Raw genomic sequence first — 20,408 nt, 5'->3', positions numbered from 1 at the left:
ACAGTTGAGGGTTAAATTTACATTGAATATTGAGTTAAGTTAAATCCTCAGTGGGGAATGAATGGTTACTAAGGCAACGGGAGCATGCATTCGATACCTGTTATTCAAGTCTATATCCTCATGCTCATTAACTATCACATTGTTTATTAATATTCACACTAAAATGGATGTTGCCAGAACCTCTTTGCTTTGACCTAAGCAGCAAGACATGAATTAATGTGAAAAGAACTCGCAACTACTATCAATATATTAAGGAGCCTCTCGAGAAGCACAGATCTTTGTATCTGAAGAACAACTTTTGCTTCCATGTAATACAACATCAAAAAAGCATTTGTAAACAGAATTCTGAAGGGAGCTCTGCCCGGAAAACAGCAGGACCTATCATCATCTCCTGAAACAAGCAGTACGAAATTAGCAAAAAAAGCCAGGCCAAAATACCCACTTAAATACTAAGCATGGATATGTAAGAATTGCCATGCAGGATCAGACTAAGAGTATCTGACTGTATGTGTTGTTGAAGACCATGACCAATATGAAGTGTTTTAGGTGAAGCCGGAGCACTTGTGTCTCCCTATTTCTTTCTCCTGTGATAAATGAGAATAATATGTTCAGAAAATATATGCTAGTTTTGGCCTATGATAGTTTGCAGAGGTCAGGAACATTATGATAAGGACTTGCAAGAACTAGTACACATTGTACAACACAATAGCACTTCATAAAGCTCTTAAGACACCTTTGTGTAGCCTCCCACAAGAACACAGAATCAAATACACATAGCAAATCATCCCTGAGCTTACTCATCCCTCTCCCATTCAGAAATTAAATATCAACAGCAACAGATGCTTCAATCTGAAACAAAAAAAATATGTATTTAAAATGCTTCCTTGGGAGTGAAAATTCTTCCCATTCAGAATCATCAGAACATGTTATTTAATTTCGTTTAGATTTTTAAACTATGATAAAATATACGCAATTTATATAAAGCTTACATGACACTTATACATGAACATGGTGTGTTATTTTAATAGTGTACAAATATAGCAGTGTGACTAACAATGTCCATTTGTGGAAAGCATGAGCTTGCCTTGCTGCTTCTTGAAACACTACCAGAGAGAAGTTAGGGTCAGCTGGATCATCTCCGATCGTTACTTTAGTAACCTTTCAGAAGGCAAGGCATAACATTAGTCCCTTGGTAAATTTAGCCGTAAATGCCAATGCTTTTCATAATTTGGAGTTAGGCCTTGTCCTGGTTTTGGCTGGGATAGAGTTAATTTTCTTCCTAGCAGCTGGTATAGTGCTGTGTTTTACATCTAGGATGAGAATAATGTTGATAACACACTGATGGTTTAGTTGTTGCTGAGCAGTGCTTACACAGAGTCAAGGTCTTTTCAGCTTCTCATACTGCCCTGCCAGCGAGGAGGCTGGAGGTGCACAAGAAGCCAGGGCAGCTGACCCCATCTGGCCAAAGGGATATTCCATACCATATGATGTCATGCTGAACAAAAAACTGGGGAGGTTGGCGGTGGGGGGCAGGGCTGCTGCTTGGGTTTCCAGGCTCACCCTTCCAGTGGTGAGCAATTGCATTGTGCCTCACTTGTTTTGTTATTTTTTTATCATTATTATTATTTTCCCTTCCTTTTCTGTCCTATTAAAGTGCCTTTATCCCAACCCACAAGTTTTACCTTTTTTCTGATTCTTTCCCCCATCCCACTGCGGGGGAGTGAGCGAATGGCTGTGTGGTGTTTAGCTGCCTGCTGGGTTAAACCACGACAGGCCTTTAAGTCTATCACATTTCCTCATCCACAGAGTTTACAACCTATGCAGCCGCAATGCTCCCAAGCGTAACAGAGACATATCTATCAGTCCATCTTAAAAAATTATGCTATTGAAGCAAAGGATCTCATTCTTCACATCTAAATGAGTCTATGAAAGTGGGAGCACTCAGTTACTGAAACAGAACTAAATTGCCTGTTCTAAATAACATGTTGCAGACGAGTATAGAGCACAGAGTTGATCTTACATTTATCAATCATCTGGCAAAAAAATATTTTTGCTTAAGCTAGAGTCTCATATCCTACAATATCCTTGACTTTAGCTGACTGAAACCACAGTGATTTGTATACTCCCTGTAACATCACATTGGCCTAAACAGAAGAATCGTTCAAAGGATTAAAAAAATCATTGTGGGAAAAATTTTGTACACAGTATGAGTTTCAGGCTTTTTGTTTCATTTTTATTAAATTCTTGTAAATTTTCCGTTCTCTAAGGGCAGCTGTCACATGAGACCTGGCACACACTGGACAGCTATGGAAAAGAGGTCAAGATGTCCTCATAGTTAGGATGCTTTTGAAGATCCCATGGGATAAAAATAATGATTATCAATCAAACATTAAAATCTATGGGGAAAAAAGTGTTTCTTACAGAGATTTAAGAAGTGTCTGAGTTTTTCACTTGAAGTGGTTTTCACTTCCCTTCCTTTTGCTAGCCTCAGATGCTGGCTTTGTCAGACAATATAGTGATGAGAATGAGATTAGCCATTATACTAAATACCCATGCCTTTCTATAATTAAGACCAGCACCTCAGAAAGGCATCTGAAGTCTTTTGCATTTCACTAGCAATTGGAACTGTAAATCCTCCTTGAGCTCCTTTAAAATCCTTAGCCCAAACCTCAAAGGCAGGAGAAGGCTTGAGACACTGTGGGGCTGTAATCCCCAGCAGCAGGACTCTTGAGGCTCCCAGGTGCAGCAGACAGGGGCAGGGCTACCAAGGAGCATTCATAGAAGTTGTGCTTCCCAGATTTAGTTGAATGGGTTGTCTTGTTCAGTGATGGAAACTTAAGAAGTGCCAGCACAAAATTTCTTGCTAACATGGTAAATGGAAGCAGTTGAACTCTGATTGCTTGCCAGTGGGTATGACAGTCAACAAAGACAGACAGAAAGTAAGTGAATATCAAATAACTATAATCAAGTAAGTGGGGTTTCTCAATTCTGTGTGATGTGTGCAGGTTTTTCATTTCCATTGAAGACTAAAAAGACATATAAACAGGGCTCAGCAGAAAGCATCATTGTTGATTTTCTTGCATCAGAGACTAATTGAATATTTAGAGCCACAGTCCTGCAAAGGCATGACTTCTGTGACTCATCCCATGAAGTCCCTGAACTTCTTCCAGTGCAAACCTGGAAGTCTTTCCAAGACAAGAGTTTTTGATTGACTTCGAGAGCACTTTTAAAACATCTCTTATTTTTGACATTCCTACTGTAAGAAGAACAGGCAGTAAAATATTCTGACCCTGCAGTTGATCTCTACAATCATTCAGATTACTTTAATAAACTGAAGAAATTATGTCTAAGGAAATAACACCAGACAGTACAAGGATTTTTGTTTGGAGGTTGGTTTGGTTTTTTCTTTGGTTGTTTCATAAAAAGCAGAACAAACAGCCTTATGATAGAAAGAGGAGAGCTAATTAAAATCTGGACAGATAATCTCATTCTTTTTGAAGAGCTACTTGGTAAAGTGCAACACCATAAGTACATTATTCCACCAAGTTTAACGAAGTGGGTCAGTTAAACCAGTGTCTCTCTGTCTGTTATGACATATAATGAAAATCTGAAATTACTTTTGGAAGGAAAAAAGTGTTTGAAACTTAATTTTTAATAAATTTTATCTAACTGTGGGATAAAAAGATGGAAAGAGGTTGATAATATTTTTGATGATTTGAAAATATTTCTTAAACTCTTACCCAGGAAAAGAGCACCATCTACTGATCATGACTCTGAAATCCCAGTATGATGTTTCATTTACATGGATTTTACTTATATACAGTATCATAATCTTAATTCCAGAAGCTCTGGATGACTCTTGAACAAGTGTGAAAGAAGGCTTACACATCTTCAGCTACCAGCTAATATCACTGTGATGTTTTATTGTTATTAGTAGCCAGCAACACCTTAGCAGTAGAAAGAGTGCTTAAGAACTTCAGAACCTATGATGATGTCAATAAACCCACATTATCACTAAAAGGATGGTAAATGCTTTCCTAGTACAGTTGCTTGTTACAGATGCCTGCTTCTTGCTGACACAAGTAACTTTTTAGTCATGTGAAGAGCTAACCTAAGCAGGGGACAGGCTGGGTTTTTTTAAGTAGGAGCTGTTTTTGAGCTGCCCCAAGGGGCAGAGGACAAGGACTGCTCTTTCCAGTCCCAGTACAGATTTATGCCAAATTACAGTATCATTTAACATTGCCTTAAAAACATGCAGCTCTTCTACAGTAAAGAAAATAGTGAGTTCTTGAATTCACCTCCAAAGCTTTTTTTGAGCTTGCTTTTCTGCCAGAGAACCAGCTGTGACAAAGAACATCACACCAAGGAGTATTCACCTGAGACAGCAACACTCATCCAATGCCATAAACACTCTTTCCACTCACATCCAGAAGATGTAGCTATACTTAATTCTCAGGTCATTACTCAGGTGTTCTGCCAGACACATTCTAATTATATTCTTTTAATTATATCACATATGTCTTCTTTTTATAGCTGCTCTGAAGGCACTGACTTTTCTTCCACAAAGGTTGCTCAGGCAAGTTCTTTTCTTTATTTTCTTTCTCTCTTAGGAATAAGTGATTGCACTTTAGCTAGTTAGAACAATGTAGTGCTCCAGGAGCAGCGGGGTGGGCCGCCCAGCAGGTGTGGGGAGGACACCGGCCACTGAGGGTGGTAGTCCAGCAAGGCCTAGTGGGGCGGAGATCTGGCTGATGGGGCAGCTGGCCTGTGACAGTGACCAGGACAGCTGCAGCTTTGCTCTGGACAGGACCAAGGACCAGAGTGCCCATGCAGCCCCTGAGCCAGGGCACAGAGGTCCCCAGTGAGGCTTCTCCCTCCCAGCTCTGTCTCACAACTCAGGGGTGGCAGTAAAGACTGCAGAGCCTGCTGGTGCACTCAGGGCCCTAACAGTAGCAAGCAAGCTTAGCTATAAATAAGTTTTTTCTTTGCTCCTTTTCCTGCACATTTGATAGGACTTGAATTCTTAAAAAGCTCTACTGCTGTTCTGAAAAGCAATTTCAGAAAATTGGTGTGCTGATGATTGCTGTCATCCTATGAGTGACGGGGCTATTTTCCCAGTGTCTTGCGTCTGATGTGATTGTGACAATTGTCTCTAAACCAGAACGTGAGGAGCTGAACCAGGAGCTCCCACAGCTGCATGCACAGCTACAGCTTGAAACTTCCAGCTAAATCTCCATGACTGGCACTCATGCCCTCTGCAGGTCTGGCACAGAGAAGAATTCACGACACGTCTTTTATCTGCTCATGCAATTATGCCCCTCTGTGATCACAGCAGAATTAAGGTCCTTCTCATACTACTGCCCTTCTCAGGCCATAGCCTAGCAGCTAGAGATGAAAGGTATCATTGCTCAATAATTTCTTGCTTGACTCAGCCCTCAGTCTTCTTGAATCCCTTGTCCCATGGGCATGCGATCATGTGAATATCTCAGTTGGCTGGGGGAGGAGTTGTTTAGAGAACATTTCTAGATCTTGTAGCTTCAGGGGAAAAACTGAAAACCATGACTCATTTGCATTCAAGACACTCCATTACCATGCCTAAATATAAAATCATCAGTCTTTTGGGTTTGAGGTTTTCCTTTCTTTATACATTGGAACTTTTACTGGACAGGTTTCTACTTTGCCTGGCAGGGTAGACGGTTATTTCATGATTTTTGGATGCAAGGCTTGGTAAGACTGAAAAATCTGTTTCCTCCATTAAAAGGAAGAAGAAATGAGTGACTGGATATAAACAGAAAGCATAGTAAAATCATAGGTTAGGATAATTCAAGTGGGAAGTGATCTCAGAAGGTCTCTAGTCCAACTGCCACTTCCAAGCAGCAGCTTTGAGCTTAGACAAGGTTGTTCAGGGCTTTATGCAGCTGCATCTTGAAAATGTCTAAGGATGGAGATGGCATAGTCTCTGTGGGCAACCTGCTCCACTGCCTGGCTGACCTCATGGTGAAAACACTTGAAAGCTAAGTGAGTCCAAGTTAAAATATAACTTGCCTATACCTATATATGTATTGAAGCAATGGAGAGAAAAGGATAAAGTAGAAGCATTTACATGGGGGAAACCAGAGCCACTGAGGTGTGTAGTCAGATATTAAGCAGGTAAATTAGAACCATCTGTAGGCTATGTGTAACACCGGGTAATGCAATTCCAAGGTAAATGATAAATTCACAGACAGAGCTTGCAGATGTCCTTTTGTGGAAATGCAGAATTAAGTTGCAATGCTAGGGCAGAATGAATGGCTGAACTGGTCAGGAAATGCATTTTCATGCATCTACAAGATTAAAAAGTGCGGTTGAATTATCTTTTTTCTCATTCAAAGTATTTCTTTGAAATTCACATGGTTGGTTTGTTTTAGGAGCATCTCATTATTATTACTTTGCACATAAAGGAAATTCAGCCAGTATTTTGTGTTTTCTAGCTACTGCTCAAGTCCCTCTGAGTCCCTCCCTTTGTGCCAAGCAACTTGTGGGGTTACTCTAAAGAGGAGCAAGTCTTGGTTTTTTAGGTTCATAGATTGTATTAGGACATCCAAAACCAGACCATTCCACGAGGATAAGAACCAATTTCTCATTTTATTGGAAAATGCAGAAACAATCTTCAATGAAGCTAGGCCAGGCTCCTGCATTATTATGTCACCCCAGGACTGTGACAGACCTCTCAACTCCAACTTGTGAGTCATGCTGCCCTTCAGCCCTGCTGATCAGAGACCTTCTGTAGGTTATCTCTTCTGTTTCTCCTGGGGCGCATGCTCCTCATGCTCCAAAGTTTCCCTTTTTCTGGAAAAGACAACTTTTAGGACAAGGGAGAGCTCTGGAGTTCACTCTGGAGACCCCTGGGCCAGGTGATGTCTGACAGAGTCTCCCTGTTCCAGCTGTGGCTCCGTTGATGGCCCATTGCCACGAAGGCAGCAGAGAGGAGCCAAACACTTGCAGGTTGTCTGAGGACTGATAGGAAGAGCTAAGCTGCTCTCTCTGCCCCTGAAAAATTGTTCACACAGAGCCAGGCAGGCTCAAGTGTACAGCTAACATAAGGAAGACTTTAATACTTTCACATACATTATGAGGAAAAATCTAATTTCTTTTTTCTAAAAAACCCCCCATTTTTATAAAGTAAATCATTTGACACTTTTTTTTACTTCTTTTTTTTTTCTGTATTGAACGAGGCCAACTGTCTGTGTTTTGTGGTGTCAGGAATTATCTTTGAATCTCATAGTGCTCTGTGTAAAACTTAGACTTTAAAAAGGGTCAATATGAACCACCATAAAACAACTATCTCTTCTAGTCAGTAACTACATTTGAAAACTTGGCCTTAAACAACTGCAGACTCACATGGTGAGTCAGTGATCCCTTCTGTTTTTCTGTGAAAAATATACTAGGCTATTGATCTGAGAACTCCAGATGATCTTTGGGATACAGCATCTAAGAGGAGAGAGGAGGGAGTGGAAGTTACTTTGAAAAAGATGTTTTCAACAGGTTTAAATTAACAATAAACTGCGCCTCCAGCACAAAAAGATTTGAGGAGATGCAAACTGAAAGCCTATTTAGTTTTTTTCAGGTAGGAAATTATAGTTGGTATATTTAAAGGTGGTAAGTTCTGGTAAGTTTTTTATAAGATGATTGCTCTGCAATTCTGATTTCTTATTTCACATTGTTCTATACATATTATGTGTATAATACTTTCTGTATCTATTGCATACTAAAATGGTGCATGTCTCCACGGCAAGACAAAAAAAGTCCTGGATAATTACAGCTCTTCAGAAACTGTTCAACCACAACACAGATTATATAAAAGATATTTTACTAAGGCAAAGAAAAGAAAATGGGCAGAAATGAAAACAAAATCTAAGGAATAAACATAATAAAACATAAACATAAATTTTAATATATGGTTTTCTGGCTCCATCTGGTGTTTATTTCACAGAATTTCTAGCTCAAGGAAATCTGATTTCCACTCCTCTTTTCAGCTATAGATTGGAAATGGAGTGGTATTAAAAGGACACTTAAATTTATGCATCCTGACGGCTTACATTCAAAGTTGTATATTAGCAACTGTGAAGGTATAAGAAGAATACTTTTTTTTAATCAGTGTTTATATCCTGTGACTTAAATCATATCCAGATCTGAGAAAGGGCTTCTATGGCCAACAACTTATCATTTTTCCTCATGATATCGGTTAGACTGATAAAATACTATTCCTCCGTACTAACCTTGCCTTGCTTACATCCTCATCATGGCTAAATCATCAATACTACTGCTTTATTCAAATCAACTCTCAAACACTTGCAACACGATTATCACAAGTATTCACATCAAATCTTTTACTGTTGCTGCTTTCAGGTCAGATAATAACATATTTACTGACTGTTCAGAAAAAGCAAGCTGGAAGGAAGAGTGAGAAGATCGCCGCTTGACCGCTCACTGGGTCAAATGTTTGTGGAGAAAGTACCTATCCAGTCTGGGGCATAAATCACTTTTAGTATCACAGAATCATAGAACAGCCCAGGTTGGAAGGGACCTCAAAAGATCATCTGGTCCAATATTTTGTGGGAAAGGGAGCCTAGATGAGATTATCTAGCACCCTGTCCAATTGCATCTTGAAAATCTCTGGTGATGGAGACTCTACCACGTCCCTGGGAAGGTTGTTCTAGTGATTGATTGTTCTCACTGTAAAAAATGTCTTTCTTATATTGAGATGAAACCTCTCCCAGTGCAACTTGTACCCATTGTCCCTTGTCTTTTCCATGTGGCTCCATGTGAAGAGAGAACCTCCATCCTCTTTGTAGCTGCCCGTTAAGTGCTGGAATACCGTGATGAGGCACCCCCTGAGCCTTCTCTTCTACAGGGAGAAAAGACCTAATTCCTCCAGTCTTTCCTGCAAACACCATTGATGATCACCACCCTCTAAGTGAGGCCTGTGAGCCAGTTTCCTGCTCATCTCACAGACTACCCATCCAGTCTGTATCTTATCAGTTTGTCCAGGAGAAGGCTGTGGGAAACAGTGTCAAATGCTTTGCTGAAGTCCAAGTAAACAACATCCACCGCTCTCCCCGTGTTGACAGAAAATGTTATTTTGTTGTAGAAGGTGATCAGGTTTGTCAGGCATAATTTGTCTTTGGTAAATCCATGCTGGCTTTTCCCAATCACCTGCTTCATTTGGTTTGTAGTATTTTCTAGAAGGACTTGTTCCATTACTTTCCCAGGGACTGAAGTAAGACTAATGGGTCTGTAGTTTCCTGGGCCCTCTTTTGGGCCCTTCTTGTAGATGGGTATGACATTTGCCCTCTCCCAGTCATCAGGGATATCCCCTGATCTCCATGACTTTTCAAATATTATAGACAGTGGCCCTGCAACAATGTCAGCCACTTAACACCCTGGGGTGGATTCCGTCCGGGCCCATAGATTTATGTGGGTATAAGAGTATAAGCTCTTCTTTGTTAGCATTTCTCATAATATAATGTTATGCACACCCTTCTTTTTCTACTGGGCCTAACATACAAAACTGTATTGTCCTGGTATGTTCATACACCAGCAAACTCATTGTAAAAACCAGGGTAAATTAAATATTATTCTTTAAGAAAGGGATTCTCACTTTCCCTAGAGTGGAATATATATGTACCTGCACATGCATGTTAAAACCAATATTAAAACAACATGAATGCATTTTCAAATATGATTTAGCAATTGAGAATAATGTAGAATAGCCAGTACTTCCTGACAAACAAGCTTTCTGCATACCTCACGGGCTTGACTATACCTGTAGAGCACCTGAGTAAAGTAGATAACATTGAGACAGTCTTCACCAGCAGCAAATATATTAAAAATTATACCTTTTTTGTGCCTACCTCAGTTAGAAAGATGAGTTTTCCAACCTTACTCATTTTAAGTAGCTTACTCTTCAAGATTCTTAGTTACAAGGGAGAAGCTGTTTTCAAAGCCTTTGTTCATTATATGTATGGGTATTACTGTGGCCTTTACAACTGCCTGTGATCTGCAGGTGACTGAAGAACTCCCTGTACTTGACATTCAGCATTTCAGCTTTGGTTTTGACTGAATACATGCAGTAGCTCCTGGGATCTCACTGGTGCTCCATGACTTTTACATTCTTCTTTACACTGCAGATATTCACACTTCTGGATTCAGACCTGTTGTTTTCCCCCACAAAAGACTCCATTTCCTAAAACATGTGTGTATGATGGCAAGGGGGAGGGAGCTAAAGCAAAGATGCTGTAAATCAGTTGTCAGTCTCACTGAGCCCACGTTTTCCTGGGGTAGTCAGCTGAGTGCAGCCAGCTCAGTATCACACAAGCTCAATGCACTCCCGTTTGGGCTGCTGCTCCTCATCCCATCCTTATTCTCCACACGCTGTTACCAATCTCTATGGTAACAGCTGGTAGCTACAAAAGAAGCTGCAAGAGCTACCTTAAAGAAGACCCAGACAGCCTTGAGCCCCTGGTCTGAGAAGGATTATGACTTGTATCATCCTCTGGCAGGACAAGCAGGGAATGAAAAAAGCAAAGCAAATGAAAAGCAGGCCATATAACTGACCCATCCCCAAGCAGGCAAAACAAAACTGGTGCCATGTAGCACAATGGACTCCTTCCATCCCCTGAACATTGCCCAGAATAGAATCAGTGGTGTTGGAGACAGGGAGTCTTGTGTGCCTCTTCCTGACTCTTTCTCTTCTTCAAGATCAAATAAATGCACTCCAGCCAAGTTACAGCCAATGCCCAGGCTGGAATAAGTGCTGCCTGCTTATGAGACTCTCTGGTCTGAGGTGAAGGCATATCTGGGGGAGCTCACAAGAAGAAGGGTTGTTTCTTTATTTATTCCTTCAGCTATAAAAGCATGATAGTTGCATTTATAGCTGTCAGACCAAGCTCTTCCTTCCAATAACATATGCCATCCACCATACCCACCCTCTGCAGTCTCAAACTCAAAATGATTCAGCGTTGGATGATGTAAATGGAATGGATTTACTTTAAAGGAAAAAATTATTTTTGGCTGCCCGTTAAATGTCACAGAGGAAATTCATGGCATGTAGGAAAACAACTGTGTACAGTACTGTTGCGCCAAGACTGTCTAACAGATGTTGTACCCATTATAGTCTAAGCATGATAACAACATTTTTAATGAGCAGAAAACAGGAAAAGCCTTGTCTCCCTGTGGTGATACAGTGGAGGCATTATTATTACTAAAAGCCTTCTTTCCTCCTGATTTCTGACATGTGCTTAGGCTGGAGTCTGTAATATTATCTCATCGCTCTGATCCTGCACATGTGTAGAAGGCCTCAGCAGTAGGAAAATAGTTATTACCAGGTGATTTGTTCCTGTTTCCAGAACCAAGCTAATTTCCAAGATTCCTGGGAGCGCCATTCCAGAAGGCAAGGAATCCCAGTCCTGGATCTTGTGCCACATCCATCCAAACCTCTGCATGCCATTTACAGATGTCAACTCTGGCCCAGGGAGGGAAGCACAATACAGCAGCTTTGGGATAGCCTGAAATTCAGGAGAATGTTGTCTCAAGTCCAGCTCCTCACTACAGTATCACCAGGACCAAAAAAGAAGTTACTTAGTATCTTTCTGTGCTTCCTTTCCTAAAATGGGTGGACCATACTTCTTTACCTCACCAAGGTACCTGCCCCAGAAAGGCAGGAAGCTGCATGTTTTCTATTAGATGGAGCATTTGAGCTTTCTGGGAACAGAGGCTTAGTTTGAGATAACTTGGTTTCAGGGTAAAGTTGCCTAGTAGTTCTACAACAGCCACATGCTTTGTTTTGGTTTTGTGTTGTTGTTTTTTTAATCTGAAATGGTAGTGAAAAAGAGATTTGTAATACATTGCAATAAAGTCTCCAATCTCTTACTGACCTTCAGCAGGAGAAATCTCCCTCACTGATATTTACTGCCTAAATCTCAATTAATTAAGTGTAGCCATTAAAAGAAACTAAAACCAGAGTGTTTCACAAAGGACAACTACTCTTCATTTTCTAACTGTGCTAGTAAAAAAAATAAAAAAAAAAAAAGAAAAAAGGGAACAAAGGGAACAAAGGTTTTTTGAAAGCTGTTGTGGGATCATAGGATGACTCAGGTGGGAGGGGGCCTCAGGAAGCCCGTAGTCCAACCTCCTACTCAGGGCATGGTCAGGTCCAAGCTTAGAGCAGGCTGCTCAGGGTTTAACCCAGCTGGGTCTTGAAAACCTCCAAAGATGGAGATGGCATGACCTCTCTGGGCAATCTGGGCCAACTGCCTGCCTCCCTTTCGTAAGTGACGAAACAGTCTGTCCTTAAATCCAGCCCAGTCCTCTCATTTCATCTTGTCCCTCCTGTCTCTCCTCTTCCCATTGTGCACAACTATGAAGAGCATGGCTCCACCTGACCAGTACCCCCTCGTAGGCCCTGGGGTGTTGCTGTTAGGTCCCCTCGCAAGGCTGAACAAGTCCCGCTCCTTCAGCCTCTCCTCACAGGGAGGTCTCCAGCCCTGATCAGCTTCAGGGCCCTCTACGGAGCTTGCTCCAGTTTGTCCAAGTCTTTCCTACACTGGGGCCCCAAACCTGGCCATGGGTATCCTGGATGTGGTCTAGCGAGTGCTGAGGAGGGAAGGAGAAGAGAAAAAAAAAAAAAAAAAACACCCAAACCTTTCTTTCAGCCTTCTCTGGCATGGGAGGCTGAGATTTCCCAAGCACTGAGGCAGAGGACACACAAATCCTACAGCATTTCGCCTGCGTCTAGATGCCTGGTTCCCCTGATCTTTCCTTCAAGACCCCACCTTGAAATCACCCGTCGTGTAAAAACTCGGACTCCCATTTAACTGCTCGGCAGCCCCCGTGCAGCCCCTCGGGAACGCAGGCTCGATGGCCGGCACCAGACACCTCCCTGTGCAGCGGGAAGGACTCCTTAACGGACGGCTCGCTGCCCTCCTTGCGCCGTTCCTTATCCCAGAAAGCGGCAGGGACCGGCCGCCCCAGGCGCCGCCCCCCGGGGGCTCCCAGGCCCGGGGCTTGGTGGGGCAGAGGCCGCGGGGCCGCCCAAGGGGCGCGGGCGGGCGGCGCTGGGCGCACCCCTCCCCGCGGCGGCGGCGAGGGCGGGCCGGCACCCGGAAGAGGAGCCTTCGCCGCCCGCCTGACTTCCCCGGCAGGCGGGCAGGGAAGCAGGCAGGGAGGCGGGCGCCATGCTGCAGTTCTTGGTAAGGCTCCGCGGGGCGGCGGCGCCGCCATTTCGCGGCGGGGCGGAGCGAGGCGGGCGGGGGCGGCGGGGCCGCTCCTCGGCGAGGGTAGGAAAGTCGCTGTGTGTGGTCACCGCCCGCACCCGCGCCCCGCGGGCGGCTCCGGGGAGGCCCGGCGGGCGGCCTGCCCCTGCCCGAGAGGCTGGCGGTGGCCTCCCCTCAGCCCTGCGCTCGCCGCTGCGCGCCTTGGGTGCTCCTGCTCCGTGGCATGACTCGCCCCCGTGGCCGTGGGACTGCTTACACGGGGCGACTGCGCCCAGTTGTGGCTCCTCAGCAGCGCAGCATCCTTGTGCGTGCGGCTTCGGGCGGTTTCCCTTCTCTGGCTCCTTCAGACCCGCCCTGACCCTTTGAGTCGCCTCGCCCCGCTTTTCGGTACCCGCCGTGTGCCGCCGGGTTTGTCCCTGCTCCCCGCAAAGCGGTGCCTTAATACTGCTCTGAGAACTAGAAGCTCCTGCCTTGTTTTTTCTCCAAGTCGTGCCCTTAATTTGCCTTAGAGATTCAGCAGATTTTGCTTGCTCACGGTGATGCCCTCCTTCTGCTCAAATTTCTTTGTAATAGCATATGTTCCTCCCTCCTTTTATGAGAGCAGGGGTTTTCAGTCCTTGCCGTTTTGCTTGCCTTTAAAAAATTTATCGCTGGAGGTGGGGATTTTATATATAGAAGTTAAGGCAAGGGATCACGTTTCATTACAGCCTTTCATTAAATCCCCTTAAGAACAGCAGAATTAATAGACTAAATGTTTTTATACTGTTCTCATTTTAATTTTCCTTTCTGTATGTTCCCCTAAACTCTTCTGGGTGTCTGAAGTTAGATGCCTGGCTAGTCTTCATTAAACACTTAATCAATGCCGGTATTTTTAGTGCCAGATGTGGAAATAAATTACCTGACCAAAAAGATGCTGGTTTCTGCTGTAGCAAAGCATGGAAACGGCCTCCTGTTTTTCATTCTAGTGATGTGAGGCATACTTTAGGGTTTTAGTTGTGTTCAGGTGTGTCCCAGTAAGTGCAAACAATAAGTGATATTTTTTCATCTTTTGTTGGGGGAAGAGTAATTTAGCTGGCTAGTAAGTTTCATACAATATGTTGATACAGAGCAAGAGGAGATGGCCTATTGTAAGTTGGAAGAGTCTTGTGTGTTTTTATGAAATGAATAAATAAGGCCTAGTTCTTATCTCAGCTTTGTAATAACAAGTATGAAAGCCTCAGTAATTTCTGTAGCTGTTTATAGTCTCGCTGCGCTCTGCTGAAAACGCTCAGTAAGGGTCAGTATGCATAACCACTCTCAAAGTTTCTGTGTTTATCAACTCTACTGCTTGCTGCTCGTGTTTTTTGTTGCTAGATAAAAACCTCTTATTAATTATGACTTCTTGATTAGCGCCTGAAAGTTAGAAAAAAGATACACTAATTCTGGGTTTCTTCCCTCTTTGGGTGTAGACTGACTGTTTGACTCTTGCTCTCCCTTGTTAGCGCTGTAGCAGGGAGATAAAGGGATAATCTTGCAAACCTTGTATTTTTGCTATGCAGAGTTAAGCATTAAATAAACATTTGTTTACAATGCAACTGGAAATGCTGGGTAGAAGTTGGAAGACCTGAACTCTCATCAGCCCTGTTGTCCTTAGTTAAAATGCACATTTTAATTGCCTATAAGTTTTGCTTTCTACATAATTGAACTCTAAATAGTGAATTTTTCCCCTCTACTTGAATTGTCAACTATAAAAATAAATGTAACTGGGTGGATTGCTCTTGAATGCAGTGCTAGACTTTTCAGTAAAGGCGTACACTTAAAGGGAGTACTGATCTCAATACTATCTGTACCAAATAAGGTTTATTACACAGCAGAGTATGATAGTTGTTCTGTTTTTGGAAATGTTCTACGGTGAAAGCCTAGAAAACTGCTAATAAACAAGGACCTGGTTTGTGTTTTCAAGTGAGTTCTCAGACAGTGCTAAAGGTACAGGAAATTCTTCTCTGCTAGAATGATGCTCTGCATTAAGAGGAATTGCAAGTCTGATTTACATCACTGCAATATTTGTTAATATCTCCTGGAGTACTTCTTTAACCTGATAATTAAAACCACCATAGCAAATGATAACCAGTGCAGTACACACAAAAAGAACTCTGCTTTTTCATGCTCCTTGAAAAGTAATAATAAACAAAGAATAAGACCAAAAATCTGTTTAAGAAAATACTGGAGTAACTTGCAGTCATGGTTCATGTGGCAGTTTTCAACCATTTCAACTATGAACACTTTTCACCAGTGATGCGTATGGAGTCTTGAGTCACTGAAAAGATGAGCTGCACTGTGTCCTGCTTTGGGCATGGAAAAGATGTCTAGTCAGTATGTGATGGCAAAGTTGTTACTGTGGACAGTGGTTTTATTTTTCTTAAAATATTCTTATTTGGAGAGCAGTGACCATGAGCAATAACAATTTTCTTAAATAGAACTGGCCTCAGCTGCCATATAGAGTGATTTATCTACTGACAATGAATGAAGGCACAGTATTAGATGTCTCCTCTTCCAAAATAGTCAAATGACCTTTGATAGTATAGGATGTACTTACTATGAAACATAACAATAAAAATAAAATCGAGGACCTTGGGAAGCTGCTGAATGAAAATCTCATCACCTTTCTTTGAAGAGAGGAATTTCTTTCCCTCTCAAAGCATTGTTACACTTGAGGATCTTCCTCAGCTGACAGATAGGGACCAGGCCAGGATCTATGCTTCCGTTTTGCTCATGTTCTCCTTCCAGGGCGCAGTTTCACAGACCCTTCAGCAACTACGAATTTGCACAGCTGTCAAAAGAGGTTATGCCTGACTGCCAACCCACAGTGCTTTCCTGCCTTAGAGGAGACCCTAGATCTGAGTGGATTTGGCTGAAAACTAATCTCTTGGCAGTGAAGGGGTCTGGAAGGTGCACGATTGTTAGTCGTTGCAGCAGAGATGTAGCAGTTTTACATCAGTTTAAGTTGATGGGGGAGGTCTATTCTTAAACCTTTTAAGGTGAGACTGGGATCTTTTTGCAGTCAGAGCTTCTGTTCTGACTTTCAAGCTTGTGAACCTTTTTGTTACTGTGTATTACTCTGTTATGTCTTTGCATGCATGTGTCCCTCCCCAGCATTGAGAATTGTTTTAGTGAGGTGTTGCTTTAGGCTTTTGAGGCATGGACGTAGAGCTCAGTGGTATGTAGGTCCCTGCCGCTTTCTCCCCTGTTTTTAAAGGAGTTACTGCCTTTGTGGGTGTGCAAAGAATTTTGCAGGCAGAGGTGATCATAGTCTGATCCAAATGGTCTTGGAGATGTGTATTGAAAACACAACTGTGCTGTATTTTGGAAATGATGGTACGGTTTTTCTGGTGAGGAATTTGGGAAAAATTGCACCTCTCTCTGGAGGAAAGGTGAGAAATTAAGTAGGAGTGGAATTGAAACTCTTTAGTCTTCATATGACTTGCAATATTACTTTTTTTTTTTTCTGTGTTAACCAGCATGCTTTTGATGGAAGGATGTTAACTATTCTTTTCTCCCTTTCTTCCTTTTTAGCTTGGTTTTACTCTTGGCAATGTGGTTGGGATGTATCTGGCTCAGAACTATGATGTGAGTATCCTTGTATTCTCAGAGTTGAACCTATTCTGAACTGGAAATATAAGGCTGTTTGCCCTCAATTGGAATTGAATTGGTCTTTATTTTGATGGTTTATTGTATTTGAACAGAATGCAGATCGTATTGACTTTAGTTACAGATGAACTCAAATGTAAACAGAACCAAAACATCTACCTCTTTGATATTTTGTCTGTCACAGAGTAATGCTGAGAGCCTTAACTGATGTTGGGGCCCTAGAGCATAGATATTGTAACCAGGCATCTACATAGATGGAGAGAAGAAACAGAAAAGGTCTAGCAGCTGCTCATGGATTGTACCAGCATTAAAATACTGGTTTCCTGACTCTGATAGCCTGTCACAGTGTTCTCCACTCAGTACACCTGTTAGTTACTTAAGAATCCTTCAGAGCATCTGGAATTTCTGTCCTCTGTACCAGTAATGAAAATAAGTTTTGCCAGCTGTTTGGGAGAATTCAGCACCTGTTCCTGCTTCAAACAGTATATCCACCTACAATCTTTCTTTCCTGCTTATCTCACAGTGAGAAAAGAGAGAAAGTGAACTTTCTTTCCTCAGCTCTCACAGTGAACTGAGAATTTTCACTGTGAGAGTTAGAGCAGAAGAAGATTTAGAGTTGAGTCTTCAACACAAGCTTTTAATTTCTACAGAGTCATCAGAATTCCTTGTAAGAGCAATACCACTTAGCTGTTTACAGGCTAGAGGAGTTGATGAAATTTAACATACTTTTTTTTTTTTTCCTTTCTTATGCAATCTATATTAGCATAGTTTAAAAAAAAAAGTTGTGGTTTGTTTTCTTTTTTGAAGTTGTTTTGACATTTTCAAAATGTCATCTCTGATTACATTTATGTTTTTGCTTTCCTCTCATCTTCAGTATTGAAGTTATCTTGCTACCAGAATTCTTATTTTTTGCTCCTTGCTCACAGGCAGACTTTTGTGATCCTTCCTGTCCGGTCACCTCCAGTAAGAGTACTAATAAAAGGCTGGTGTTTCTTTCCAATATAGGTCTTACAAAGTTATGAAAATGTAGTCATAAGAACATATTTGGGTGTATCAATATGTATTGTAAGTATGGTATAGTGCTTTTCTGGCAGCACTAGTAAAAGTATTGCCACAAGAGGGGGACTTAGGCTTTTGATTTGCAGGAAACGGTTCTCTGGCATGTAACACTGACTTGCAGGATGAACATGCTAATTTTATTGCTGGTATTGAAGGTGATTTGTTTTAGATGACATCTAAGATAAACTTGTCATAATGAGGTCCTAATTCTGCAGCTGTACACATGTGCTTAGTTGTAAGCACAGGGAAGGTTCTGCTGACAGCAGTGGACTTCTCTTGGTTTAGCTTATAAGTCAGGTATGTTACAGGCTGGGCTCTTAATTTCGCTTTCTCAAACGGAGCTTAACTCTGAAAGGGAAGGGAAGAGAGCAACTTACGATATTACATGTACTGTCAGCCTCAAACCATCCAATGAGAGAACTGCAGTCTGTTTGGATTAACTTCTGCTCTGTGATCAGCTTACATATGAAGTAAAAGCTCATGACTTTTTTCACAGCTATCAGTGGGAACTTTGCTTTACTTTCATTTTAATCAGTTAGCTTGTAAAATCCTACGTTGTTAATTCCCAGTTTTAGCTAGAGTCATGAGGTAGTCTATTCCTTGCCCTTAAAAGTTGTTGCCTTTTTTTTAAAGTTGTCAAAATTTACTGTTGGATTACTTTATAAAAATGCTTTTATTTGCAAGAGAAAGCTGAAGTTTTGAAGTTCACAAGCGGTAAATTGAATTTTCATTCAAGTGTGAAGCTGCAAAAGGTTGCCAATTTGCAATGCAGTAGAATTCCCCAGTGGGGAATTTTGGTTCCCACAAGATGGACCAGGAGAAGTATTTCTGCATAAATTTCTCAAGAACATATTTGCTGCTCTTGAACATCTCTTTTCTCTTGGTTTGTGACCAGCATAGTGCAATCTAATTTCCCCTCCGAAAGTCATTATTAAAGTCTGTGCGTCAGTGTTTAAATTGGCTTATTCTTGGTAGTTTGTCCTCTTTCAGTGAGGAAGCCAGACTGGTCTTACTAAATTTCCTGTAAAGTGATCTTTTTTCCTTCCTCCTGTTCCCATCATCACTGTCTGACCTTTAGTCTTAATAATCTAAAATATTTCCTGAAGCCTTGTGTGAGGTGCTTTCATCTGCTGTTTGCTTGATGTTGCTTTGTTTTTAACCTCTGTGCAAGGTAACAGATCCTGGAAGCAAGTACCTTTTAGAAACCACTTTAAACTTCATAGAATTTCTTGGTGTGTTTATGGTATTGTCTTTCATGCTGAGGCTCATGTAGCTCAGGATTTTTTGTTAATTTGTGTGGTTTTTGTTTGTTTTTTTGGTTTTGTCTTTAAAGATTCCTAACATTGCAAAGAAGCTTGAAGATTTTAAGAAGGATGTGGAAGCTAAGAAGAAGCCTCCCAGCGACAAGTCCTAAGAGAGCAATGTTACCCAGGTCACCTCTGTGCATGCATCAAGGATGCAGTTTACCTTTCAGGCAACAAAAATCAAGTAGAGGGTTGGCATGGGAGGTTCCTCCACTTTTAGTCTCCTAGAACTGGAATGTCCTTCTTTTGAAAGAGCAGGCGTGAACTTTTCCTGGGACTGATTTTCAAGGGTTTCAGAATTTGGATTTGCAGCTGATACATGACTGCATAAGATCGTTTGTATTTTTTGTTATTGCTTTTCCTAATATTTTGTAACCCATTTTTATCTGATGCAACTGGAGTCCTGTTAGTCCTGTTACTATGCGTACCTCACACTTTGTAATACCCTAGTTCTTAGAACATCGCAAAATAAATTAAATGCATCAAGAAGTAACTTTCAGGGTTTCTTGTCATTTGTTATGAGCAGCAGTACTTCACTGACCTGAAGATCCGCATTGCATTATTGGAGATGGGAAAGTTCATTTGTCAAACTGTGAACCTGGGGAGAAGGAGGGAGCTCCTGCTTTTTCCGTTATGTAAAATGATCGCTTCCAGCGGTGTAGACTTTGCAAAAACATGGCTGATTTCAAAAAGTGTAAAAGGCCATCAACTTCAACCTATGTTTCAAATTCATTGTTTCTTCTGTTATTGCCTCTTCCTCCTCTTTCCTTTCTGCTTGGTTGCTTGAGGATGTTTCTGGAGTGATGGGGAGGATGGGAGAGAGGAGTTGTCTTCAGTAAGTGGTAATCAGGGCACATAGAGGTCAGCAGTTACATTGTGAATCCAAACCATTCACTCTCTGTACTTAATGGTCCAGTTCATCTAGTTGTTCTAAGTAAGCTTTTTTTAACTGCTTTTTGGTGTGGAACAAGGACTAGAGCTCAGTATTTCTGTCAAATATGCTTGGTATTGCCATTACTTCCTCGTTCCTGTGCATGATCTCATCCCATTGCCTTTGCATTTGGTTCAGTTTTCTACCCTGTATTTTCTTAGGATTAGAACCGTTTATCTGCTGTCCCCCTTATTTGTCTCATATGCCTCTCTTCACCCATTGCTGCCACTAAAA

The 20,408-nt window shown here is 41.8% G+C and overlaps 1 protein-coding gene across 1 annotated transcript; it reads left to right on the top strand.

Annotated features, from left to right (window-relative positions):
* The first annotated feature begins 13,022 nt into the window (after nt 1-13,022).
* On the top strand, nt 13,023-19,736 carry STMP1 (short transmembrane mitochondrial protein 1). Its single transcript, XM_072872303.1, has 3 exons — nt 13,023-13,229; nt 16,806-16,859; nt 19,273-19,736. Exons 1-3 carry the CDS (start codon nt 13,215-13,217, stop codon nt 19,351-19,353), a joined length of 150 nt encoding a protein of 49 aa, XP_072728404.1. The 5' UTR covers nt 13,023-13,214; the 3' UTR covers nt 19,354-19,736.
* The last annotated feature ends 672 nt before the right edge of the window (nt 19,737-20,408 follow it).

The sequence above is a fragment of the Ciconia boyciana genome, chromosome 1, assembly GCF_034638445.1.
Source record: "Ciconia boyciana chromosome 1, ASM3463844v1, whole genome shotgun sequence".
Taxonomy (NCBI): Eukaryota; Metazoa; Chordata; class Aves; order Ciconiiformes; family Ciconiidae; genus Ciconia; species Ciconia boyciana.
The sequence above is the reverse complement of the archived record's forward strand: the minus strand, read 5'-3'. Positions and strand labels throughout refer to the sequence as shown.